Raw genomic sequence first — 11,579 nt, forward strand, 5'->3', positions numbered from 1 at the left:
ATGACTGGATTTAGCGTGTTCAGCCCTCATTTAAACCATCGTTCTGTGGTTCTCCAATGGAATTGTAATGGCTACTATCGTCACCTTCCGGAATTGAAATCCCTTCTTTCGTCCTACTCAGCAGCTTGTGTGGTTCTCCAGGAATCTCATTTTACTGATGCTCACTCACCGACCCTCCGTGGGTTCCGTGTTTTCTGTCGAAATCGGGTCGGACCCTTGCGGGCTTCTGGTGGCGTTTGTACGTTGGTCCGTACAGACATTGCTAGCACGTGGATTCCTCTCCAAACTACATTGGAAGCGGTTGCTGTTAGGGTCCACTTAGACTCTGCAGTCACAGTATGCGATCTTTATCTCCCTCCTGACAGGACTCTTACACCTGCTGCCTTAACCACCCTTCTTCAGCAACTTCCTCCTCCCTTCCTCCTCCTTGGGGATTTTAATGCTCATCATCCTTTGTGGGGCAGTGCCTTTCCATCTAGACGAGGTCTTCTTATAGACCAATTTATTGCAGACCACGACCTGTGCCTTCTTAATGATGGCTCCCCTACTCATTTCAGTGCTGGTCATGGTACCTTTTCTGCCATTGATCTTTCTCTTTCTTCTCCCTCTCTCCTCCCTTCATTACACTGGTCGCCACATGACGACCTTTGTGATAGTGACCATTTCCCGTTGATTATCACGCTCCCTTCCCGCTCCCCGATGGAGAGGTTACCTCGTTGGTCTTTCCACCGCGCCGATTGGCCTCTATATACTGCACAGGTCGAGTTTTCTCCCTCTTTGTCGGGTTGTATTGATGACGTCCTACGTGACGTGTCTGACGCGATTGTTCGCGCTGCTAACCTTGCTGTCCCGCGCTCATCTGGACAATTTCGTCGTCGGCAAGTCCCGTGGTGGAGTACGGCCATTGCCATTGCCATCCGTGATCGCCGTCGAGCTTTGCAACACTTTAAGAGGCACCCATCTGTAGCCAGCCTTTCTACCTTTAAGCGCCTTCGCGCTAAAGCCCGTTATTTAATCAAACAGAGCAAGCGGATATGTTTGGAACGATTTGTTTCTTCCCTTGGTTCCACTGTCCCTCTGTCACGGGTATGGGCTACACTTCGCTCTCTCCAAGGTTGCCATCGGCAGTCCACCCTCCCAGGCCTTCACCTCCCAGATGGCATTTGTACGGACCCATTAGTTCTCGCAGAACATCTTGCGACCCATTTTGCAGTGGCATCAGCGTCGGCCTCCTATCCAGCTGCTTTCCTTTATCAAAAACAGCAGGCTGAAGCTGTCACCTTATGTTTCACCACTTGTGAGTCAGAATCTTACAACGAACCTTTCACTGAATGGGAATTTCTTTCTGCTCTATCTTCTTCTCACGATACGGCCCCTGGCCCAGATTCCATTCATAACCAGCTGCTTCAACATCTCAGTGCTCCACAACGGCACCATCTTCTTCGGGTGTTTAACCGTATCTGGCTCCAGGGTCACTTCCCTTCTCAGTGGAGGGATAGCATTGTGGTTCCTGTCCTTAAACCTGGTCAGAACCCCCTATCTGTTGACAGCTATCGGCCAATTAGTTTGACCAATGTTGGTTGTAAGTTACTTGAACGGCTGGTAGCCCGTCGGCTCACTTGGGTCCTCGAATCTCGGGATCTATTGTCCCCTTACCAGTGTGGCTTTCGAGAGGGACGATCTCCAATCGATCATTTACTTCGCTTGGAATCCGCAGTTCGGCAGGCTTTTTCCCAGCGCCGCCATTTGGTTGCAGTGTTTTTTGACCTTCGCAAGGCCTATGACACGGCCTGGCGCCATCACATCTTACTAACCCTTCATCAGTGGGGTCTTCGGGGCCCACTCCCGATTTTTATCCGCCAGTTCCTGATCCATCGGTCATTCAGAGTTCGAGTTGGTACTGCTTTTAGTTCTCCACGGACCCAGGAGACGGGCATCCCACAGGGTTCTGTCTTGAGTGCCCTTCTTTTCCTCATTGCTATCGATGGACTTGTGGCCTCTGTCGGTCCCTTGGTTGCCCCTGCCCTGTATGTGGATGATTTCTGCATTTGGGTTAGTTCCTCCTCGATGCCATCTGCAGAACGGCAGCTCCAGGTGGCTATACGGCGTGCCTCTGCATGGACCCTCTCACACGGGTTTCAATTCTCTCCTTTAAAATCGCGGGTGGTCCACTTCTGTCGCCGTACTACGGTCCACCCTGATCCAGAGCTCTATCTCGCTGCACAAAGATTGCCTGTGGTTCCACAGTTTCGTTTCCTAGGTCTTCTTTTCGACAACAAGCTCACTTGGCTGCCCCATATCAGACTCCTGAAGGTAGGATGTTTCCGTAAACTCAATGTCCTTCGCTTCCTTGCCCACTCCTCTTGGGGTGCGGACCGTTCCCTCCTCCTCCGTCTTTATCGTGCTCTAGTTCTGTCACGTTTGGACTATGGTTGTCAAGTTTATGGTTCAGCTGCTCCTTCCACGCTGCACGTGCTGGATCCGGTCCACCATCGTGGTATCCGTTTGGCCACCGGTGCCTTCCCTACTAGCCCTGTTGATAGTCTCCTGGTTGAAGCTGGGATCCCCCCCCTTTCTGTTCGGCGGTCCCAGCTTCTGGTGTCTTATGCCCTTACTATCCGTTCTTCTCCCACTCATCCTTCCTATTCTATCCTATTCCCAGACCATGGACGTCGCCCGCCTGACTCCCGCCCTCGGGCGGGTTTACCGGTTGGACTGCGCCTTGCGTCTCTTAACCGTGATTTTCGGCTTCCTTCTTTGTCCTGTCTTCCTCGCTCCCTCCCCTCCACCCCTCCTTGGTTAGTTCCTCGGCCTCGAATTCGGATGGATCTCCGCCGCGGTCCGAAAGATTCCATCCCCCCGGTGGTGTTCCGTTCCTTTTTCCGCCAAATTTTATGGGAGTTTCGGGATGCTGTTGTTTTTTACACTGATGGCTCTAAATCTGCTGATCATGTTGGGTATGCCTTCACGTCCTTTGTTGGAACGGAAAATCATCTACTGCCACCCTCATGTGGGGTGTTTACTGCGGAATTGATGGCAATTTCCCGGGCCCTTACCTTTATTAAACAATCCCAACACAACCGCGTTTTGTTATGTACGGACTCGATGAGTGGCCTTCTTGCTATTGACCGGTGTTTTTCGCGCCATCCCTTGGTCTCTGCCATCCATGACCATCTCGCTGATCTTCACCGTGCTGCTTGTTCCATTGACTTCCTATGGGTCCCGGGCCATGTGGGTATCCCGGGTAATGAGCTCGCTGATCGTTTGGCTGGGGGAGCAGTTACTTACCCCCCCGTTTTCTGTAACCCCTCCTGCAGCGGATTTACGGCTTCACATCAAATCCCACTTTGCACAGTCATGGGCCAATTCTTGGGAGGCTACTCCACTGTCTAATAAACTTCGTGCCATTAAGGTGAATCCAGGCCCATGGCGTTCTTCCTTTCGCCTCTCCCGCAAGGACTCGACCACCCTGTGTCGTCTCCACATTGGCCACACCAGGCTGACCCATGGTTTCCTTTTGCGTGATGAGCCACCCCCGCTATGTGGTTGTGGAGCCTTCCAGTCAGTGGCCCACATTTTGGTTGAAAGCCCCCTTCTTTTGGCTCTGCGTGCTAAGTACACACTCCCCCACACTTTACCTTTGATGTTGGCTGACGATTACCGGATGGTCTCTCTGGTTCTAGGTTTCCTCCGGGAGAGTGGTTTTTATTCTCAGTTTTAAAGTTTTTAATCTCCCTCTGGTGTTGGGGCAGGGCGGTGAGTGTTGGGGTGTCTCCCACTGTAGGCAGTGTTCAGAGATTCCCGATTCACCTCCCTGACCGGAATCCTCTTTTCTTTCCCTTTTACTCTGTTTTTACCTCTTCTTTTTAAGGCTTGGTTAGTTTTTCTATTCCCATACGTACTTTCTGCATTATAGCAGTTGTACCTTTTAAGTCACAGGTGGCCTTGCCTATGCTGCTTCAGCATAGTGTTGGGTTCGTTCTCTTGCCAACTTCCCTCATTTGTTTTTACTATTGACAACGTGACTGCCCTTTTACGTTTCCCCTTTTTCCGTTTTATTGTTCTGACTTTTCTGAGATGTCCCGTTAGCAGAATGGAGTCTATTTGAAACAAGGGACTGATGACCTTGCTGTTTGGTCCCTTTAACCTCAAACAACCAACCAACCAACCATATCCTCAGAAGTTATAAGATGTTGTAAGATGATATTTGCTCTCAAACAAGCTCATCAACCAAATTAATTATATGTAACATTGTAAAGGTCGAGTCGTGGTGTCATGAGACTGCAGCCACGAATTATGGAGTTGCACAGACGTGTGTTACAGAGCTTGTAGAGCAGAAGAGCTTTCACTGTTTGCTTTATATAGCAATAAAGATCACAACTTGTCTAACTGCAGTCCTTGTGTTGTGTTAAAGTTGTTTTAAATTCCCGTGGTCTCTCTTTTCTGTCACAATTGTGAACTTACATCATCAGTGATGAAGAGAGTGAAAAGTAGTAATTGGATAAGTGAATCGGATAAGAAAAACAAGCTCAGCAACAGAATTTGTACACTTCAGTGAGCCAAAAATATGTGGCCTGATCATCTGCTGAGTAGATCAGTTAGGATGCCCATGGCATATAATCTGGACCTTTGATTCTTTTCTTACAGGATGTCAGTTTTTCATAAGAAATGTAATATGATGCAACCAGACATGGCTGATGAGGCAGGTGTACTGCCAAGTTCGGTCTTAGGTCCTGTCCTATACGCCATAGTTGCTGACGATACTGCTATCTACAGAGCTTGCACAGTCTTTTATCCGTACAGAAGTAACTGCAACAGCACCTTGACAAAATTACACAATGGTGTGATAAATAAAATATTAAAATAAATAAAAAAAATGGTAGGTGGTATAGTTTACAACCAAACTAAAACTCAGTGACTGCCAACTCACCGTTGATGGACAGGATCTGCTTTTGCATGACTCTGTGACAGATTTAGGTACGGAGAGTATGCTTCTAAGTAAGGTCTATGGCCCCAGACTCAAACATCGTACACCTACAATGTCTCCAAACCAAAACGCACGCGCGCGCACACACACACACACACACACACACACACACACACACACACACACACTACCTACTAGGTCAATCCACTATTTACACATTATGTAGGAAAAAGCTAAAACTCCCTGAACACCAACCCACCATTGATGGACAGAATATGCCAAACAAACTCCACCCCTCTTTCTAGTACAAAGTTTAGGCCAAGAACCCCTCTGAAACTCCTCACAAACACCCAAAATTAACCCTTACGTACCACTTTAGGGAGCAAAAACACTAAAAATAAACATTTACATGAAAAACACAAACACTTTTCTGCAAATCCAATTTTCACAAAACCCCTAGCACATTCTGAAGTCAAGACGGGCAGAGCCCTTTGTGCTTTGAAATTCGAACAACAGACGTTGCCTTGGGTACATCCTGGCATAGTAATGATTGCACCTCGATAAACCTAGTGTCAGAGTATCTTACTAGCTGTTGTCAGTTCCCAGTAGATGGTCTGCTACTGTTGATTTTCCCATGTTGCCCAGATGACAGCTGCTCTTGTATGTTTTAATTGGGTGTTACTGCTTCATTTAGTGATACTTATGTACATCTCGACTGCACTTGCAAGAGATAATGTATCCCGGTGGTTGAATAGTGGGTGTAAGACCTTTGCAGTGTTCAAATATTCGTGCATCTTTCTTGTCAGTTTAAACACTTCGTCAATATAATGCACTCCTAGCCTCTGAGGATGACTGTTGCTTTAGGAGATGAAACTTGGGTACAGAAAATACCTTAGATCATGGCCTAATGTTTCTCCAACTAAAATCGCGAAGAATATAATATTTACCATAATATACGTCAACAGAGGTACACTTCCAGATGTATACCACTTTGGTAACTGTGTCTAAGTACCCTAAACTGAAGCCATAAAAGGTTTGAATATCAGTTGCAAATAAAGTGAACAACAAACACCACTGAGAGGAAAATTATACGAAATTAACCTCCACACTTTATAACAAATTAATTTACAGCTCGAGTCCTCTATGTCGAATGCCACGGAATTGACGAGAATGCGATTTTGCTCTGCAGACGACTCCGTGGTGGCTGATGCGCTACCTGGTGGCACACCAGCGCGTCCTGGAGGAGGCGTCCCCCACACTGCACGCTTCCCTCGTGTCGCTGCTCGAGGGCAAGGTGGCGGAAGCGAGCTCGGGACCGCTGGTGGGCGGTATCGCAGGGGTGCTGCTGCCCCTCGAGTCGGCCCTCATCTGGCTCCACTTCGGGCAGGTGCTGCGCTCCAAGGAGCTGCTGCTCGCCGCACTCGGGCGGGCCGGGCTCACGCTGGAGCTTGTCGGTCAGTGTCGAATTCCACCGTGCGAGTTCCGTGCGCAATCTATTCAGTCTGCTGCCGCTGCTGTGGTCAGTAGGCTGCAGGGCGGCTGGGGGCCTCCACTGTACATGTACTCTTAATACACCGTCTAAAGAGGAACTGAGGGAAACAAATACAAGTGGATATTTCACACTCGCTTAAAAATTTCGATTGTGCCATTTGGCATAATTGCATGTCACTCTGCGGCTTACTGATGGTGGGGCGATTTGTCCTGAAGTTTTCCAGTACTGAATATACACGAAAGTTCTGTTTATTGACAAAACGAGAGAGAGGGAAATGCATCTTGTCACTCTCTCACGCGTTGTCAACTTGGGCACGATTTTCACCCAAAAACCTGAGCATCTAGTTGCTGATAATCACCCACATTAAGGAGACTGCACCACCTGAAGTTTATACAGATGAAAACTAACACCTTCACAGATGATCCTTCTCACCCGTGTGTCACTTATTCCGAGGTGTACGGTATGTTATCTGGTTAATTGAAATGGACTTCTAAGCATTGCCTGTTGAGCAGCTATTACATTTTCAGCAGTCCTAACAGTCCAATAAAACAATACCAATCGCCGTTATTTAGGTTTAATTTTAGGCTACCAGTTTCGATGATACACTATGTCATCTTCAGGTCTGCTTCAATCGAGTAACCTTCGTGTTACAAAATACAGCAGCAGGCCTGAAGATGATGTAGTATATCATTGAAACTGTTAGCCTGAAAATAAAACCAAAATAACGACGATTGGTATTGTTTTATTGGATACTGACCAACCTTAGTCTCATACTCCACACAGAAGACCGAGTTACATTCAGTCCTAACAGCGTCTGCTCTCCCACCGCCTATTATATACATGAACTCAGTTTGCTAGACCTCATTTTTATCTTATAATCTGATGAAACACTTGTGTTTAAATGGTGGCTGAAAGGCACACCACGTTTTCACCAGACCCTCACCATTCTGATAGTATACTTTTGCTGCATAGCCATATTTCTCACGTGAGTAACTATTCCTTGTAACCAAACAGTAGGCTGTACAGTTTGTGAGGGATAGTAACCTTTGTACACACTGCCTCCCTCATGTCTCTCACATAAAATCTTCACTCGTCACTAGCTGACACAGTAATATGTGAGCAAATGGTAGTGAACGCTGTTAATTATTCTGCTGCAAACACATCCATTTGAACTAGCTTGCTATACTCAACCCTTTGTGTTCCTCTCCAATTTGTAAGCTCCCTGGTCCCCCCCTCCCGCCCATACCCCCACCCCCTCCCTACAAGCACAGGGTTCCTTGCATTATCATATTCTGTTCTTTTTGTTAAAGTGTTGATATCCATTTCTGCACTCTGATTCTTGGATACATTGAGAATTGATCTTTTATTTTCCAATTTTATTTAGTTCTTCAAATGACATCTTCCAGTCTACTCCGTCAAAACTTTCTCTATGTCAGTTAATGTGATACATTGATAAGAGAATGGTGGGAAAGTCGTTCGAGACCTGATTAAGAGATGACACGGGAGGCTAGAGCAACATGAGAGGGGAATATGACAGTGAAGTACCAGCATCAGGTCTGATTAAAGAGTCCGAGTATCTGTAACTGGTCAGAAGAGTTGAAAAAGAAGGAAGGCACAAACTGTAAGTAGAGAGATAAATGGGATACGGCGTGTAGCAGGAGTAAAAAGTAAATTAAAAAGCCAACAGCGGAGTGTGACAATCCATGTAAAAAAGGGCTGCAAATTTAGAGAGAGAGAGAGAGAGAGAGAGAGAGAGAGAGAGAGAGAGAGAGAGAGAAGGGGGAGGGGGTATTGGCTCTACGTGGAGGAAGAGGAGGAAAAAGAATTTGCTAGCAGATATTAAGGAGAAAGTTTGATTTAAAAGTAGGTATGCAACTACAGAATCTATCAGCATACATGTGGAGGATAGTTCTGTGTCACTTCATATTATTTCTACCGAGCGAGGTGGACCAATGGTTAACACACGAGACTCGCACTCGGGAGGACTACAGATCAAATCTGCATCCGCCCGTCAAGGTTTAGGTTATCCATAATTTCCCTAAATCACTGCAAGCAAAAGCTGGCATGGTTCCTTTGGAAAGGGCACAACCGATTCCTATTTGCAGTCCGAGCTTGTGTTATGTCTCTAATGATCCTTCCTTTGTTCATATTATTTCCTACTCAGCTGTTTCCATCCTGATGGAAAACTGATTTTGATCGTACTTGTAGTCGCCTTTCTTGTAACAGTATATAGTATATAATTGTTTATAACAGCCCCCCCCCCCCTCCCTCCCCTCTCCCTTCTCCGCACTCTGTGTCCCCACACCCCAACTCTTTCCTGTTCCACTTTGCACACATGAGATTGTTCATAAATGTAACATTTATTAGAGATTGGTCTTTTGCATAGGTGCTATGGGAAAAAGAACCCGTTATCAAGAAAAGGAGCTCGCTCAGCTGACTCTAAAAGTTGAGCTGGAAGCAACAGAACAGCCTTCAGGTGATGGGATCAGTGGCCTGAGCTCGGAAGAGTTGGCTGATCGCCTACCAAAGGTATGCTCACTTGTTCTTCTAATTGTAATTTCTTTATTCTTAAATCATCGCTGAAAGAAGTCAACTCTGATAATATGTAATCAGGCAAAAGTAAGACACGTCATCATTCAGACTGTGAAATATTTAATAAATACTGTCAACCATGTTAAATTTGTGTTACTAATTGTATACTGTGTGTACTCCAAAGAGGTCTGGTCATTGTATTTGTGTTCCTTGAAAGTTAAGGAAATGTGTAAGCTTTCAGAGCTACTGACTCCTTCTGCCCGAATAGTTGAAAGGGAAAGGAGATGGATGAAGGAAAAGGACTGGTGTGGGTTAGGATATGGGGAGAGCTTTGCAAAAGTGTCCCAGAATCTCAGGGTCAGTGGAGACTTACAGGTGACTGATTGTTGGTGACTGCACCAGCTGTGAGTTTAAAACCTGAGAATATAAAGATGGAAGAAAGGTTAATACAAGAATTAATAAGACAGGAAAGCTATGTGCATTACGAGCCATGGACGGAGGGGCAGGGTAAACGGGACAGTAAAAGAAGATATAAAAAATCTAACAGAGTGCGAACAAAGGTATAGTTAGTGAAAAGCAATGCTAGGCCGCAGAAATTAACAAAAATTAAGGCCAGCTTGGTAGCGAGAAACAAGAACGTGTTGTGATACCATTTCCTATCTGCGGAATTTGTTAGTTGGTTTAATGTGAACAGAACTGTATAGCTGACCCACAGCAAGAATGAGGTCAACATCATGGAAAGTGGCACGGGATTCGGAATAGGGCCATACAAAACTTAATCGGAATATTGTATTTGAGAGTACCCTAAAATTTTAACAGGTCCGCTGCATCATGAGTCCATATGGAAAGATTTCATCAGTGTAACTAAACCAAACCAGAGGATGAAGGCTTATGAATCCCAGGGAAGCCCTCTCTAAGTTACCCATGAGAAAGTTAGTTTAGGAAGGAGCCTTGTGGTCCCCATGGCAGCCCCCCCTAATTTTTTTGTATATCTGCCTCTCAAAGGCAAAGTAGTTGTTTTACGTATGGAGTTGGTTAAGGCAAGCAGGAATGATGTCATATGTGTGGAATCAGGTGAGTCCTGGTTGTGGTAAAGTTCAGGAACAGGTAGGCCACATACGTGGGTGATGCTGGTATAGACAGAGGGGCATCAGTGGTGGCACACAAGGTGTATGATGGGAGTGGGGCGATTTAAGAAATGCTTGGAGTCTTTAATATGGAAGGGAAGCCATTGTACTGTAGGTTGCAAGTGTTGATCACCTAAAGCAGATATACATTCAGTGGGTGCTCTGAAGCCAACAGCTATGGGACAGCCTGGGTATTGGATTTGTGGATCTTACAAAGAAAGTAAAAAGTGGGAGTGTGTAGTTCAAGCGGAATAAGTCGTTCTATAGATTGAGGCATTAGTTCTTTCGAGGGCCCTGAGGTTTGATTTACTCCCGTCACTGAAGTATCGCAGTGGTAGAGTCCTTGTCTGGGTAGATAACATTGGAGTCATCAGTTTTAAGGAGTGGAGAGCATGGAGTGCTGCAGAGGATAGGTTAGGGCCATGTTGTGGAGATCTGAGAAAGGGTTGTGAAGTAGTGCTGGATATTAGGAATTCTTGGAATGTGTGATTTTGGGGTATTGGTGGTGGATCAAATGCGGATCGTGGTCAGAACTCCTCGAGGCAGGGTTCGATGCTAGGTTTGTTGTTGAAAAGGTGGATTGGGTTGCAAAGAGATATTTCGAGTTCACATTACATTTGATGGAAAGTGGGTCCGTAGCCCGAACAACATTATTAAATGCAGGTTTAGAACTGAAAGCGAGACCTGTGGATAATAAAGACAATTCAGGATGGGAGAGGGTGTGAGATGAGAGGTTGAAAATGTGTACTGTTGTGGCTGGTTTGTGTATCATCAGCTACCATTGCTCTCTAAGGTTGTGGTGATGTGAAAAATTGGCACTAACAGTAACATCTGTCCGAGAGGCTAAGATGACCAAATTTTGCATTTTGTGCCCACTTTAGTGAATTTCAAAAATAAACAATAATTTAAAATGTAATATTAATATGTTTATTGTGTTTAAATCGTAGATTGCAATAAAATTTGTGAAAATAAAGTATCAGTTTTTCACATGAAATGGTGTAAGGATTGATTAATGTTGTGGAAAAGTCGCAAAATTAAATATTAGTTTTCCAAATGAACAATTATTGAAAGGATAGATTGCTACATTGAATTGCAGACAGGCACAACAAAAATAATTTTGGTCAAAACTTTCTTCAGAAGAGGAATGAGCACACACACACACACACACACACACACACACACACCACACACACATCACACTTGTGTCCCCAATCTCTTTCCACTCTGGCCAGACTGCAACTGTTGCATCGAGGAAAAGCAGCAATCGGTAGTGAGGCAGGGAAGAGGGAGTGATAGCAGGGTATGGATCAGGGAATAGAAGAGTGCTGTCTGGTGAAGTGTGCAGGGACCAGTAGGTGACAATGCAAAAATACTAGGTGCAGCATCAGGAGGCTATTGGGGAGGGGTGGGGGACTGGGAACAGAAAAAGGAGAGGAGCAGAGTGGGGGAAAAATACAGAGAGAGTGGTGAGTTCATTGACAGAGAGTGGTGCGTAATGAGG

The 11,579-nt window shown here is 45.7% G+C and overlaps 1 protein-coding gene across 1 annotated transcript in view; it reads left to right on the forward strand.

Annotated features, from left to right (window-relative positions):
• Positions 1 to 11,579, forward strand: part of LOC124717256 (tetratricopeptide repeat protein 27) — a 150,342-nt gene that overhangs the window by 14,076 nt on the left and 124,687 nt on the right. The window contains exons 4-5 of the mRNA XM_047244058.1: positions 6,117 to 6,381; positions 8,806 to 8,948. Of these exons, the coding sequence (XP_047100014.1) occupies positions 6,117 to 6,381; positions 8,806 to 8,948 (408 nt within the window). The remainder of the gene's footprint in view (positions 1 to 6,116; positions 6,382 to 8,805; positions 8,949 to 11,579) is intronic.

The sequence above is a fragment of the Schistocerca piceifrons genome, chromosome 9 (genome assembly GCF_021461385.2).
Source record: "Schistocerca piceifrons isolate TAMUIC-IGC-003096 chromosome 9, iqSchPice1.1, whole genome shotgun sequence".
In the NCBI taxonomy this organism is placed as follows: Eukaryota; Metazoa; Arthropoda; class Insecta; order Orthoptera; family Acrididae; genus Schistocerca; species Schistocerca piceifrons.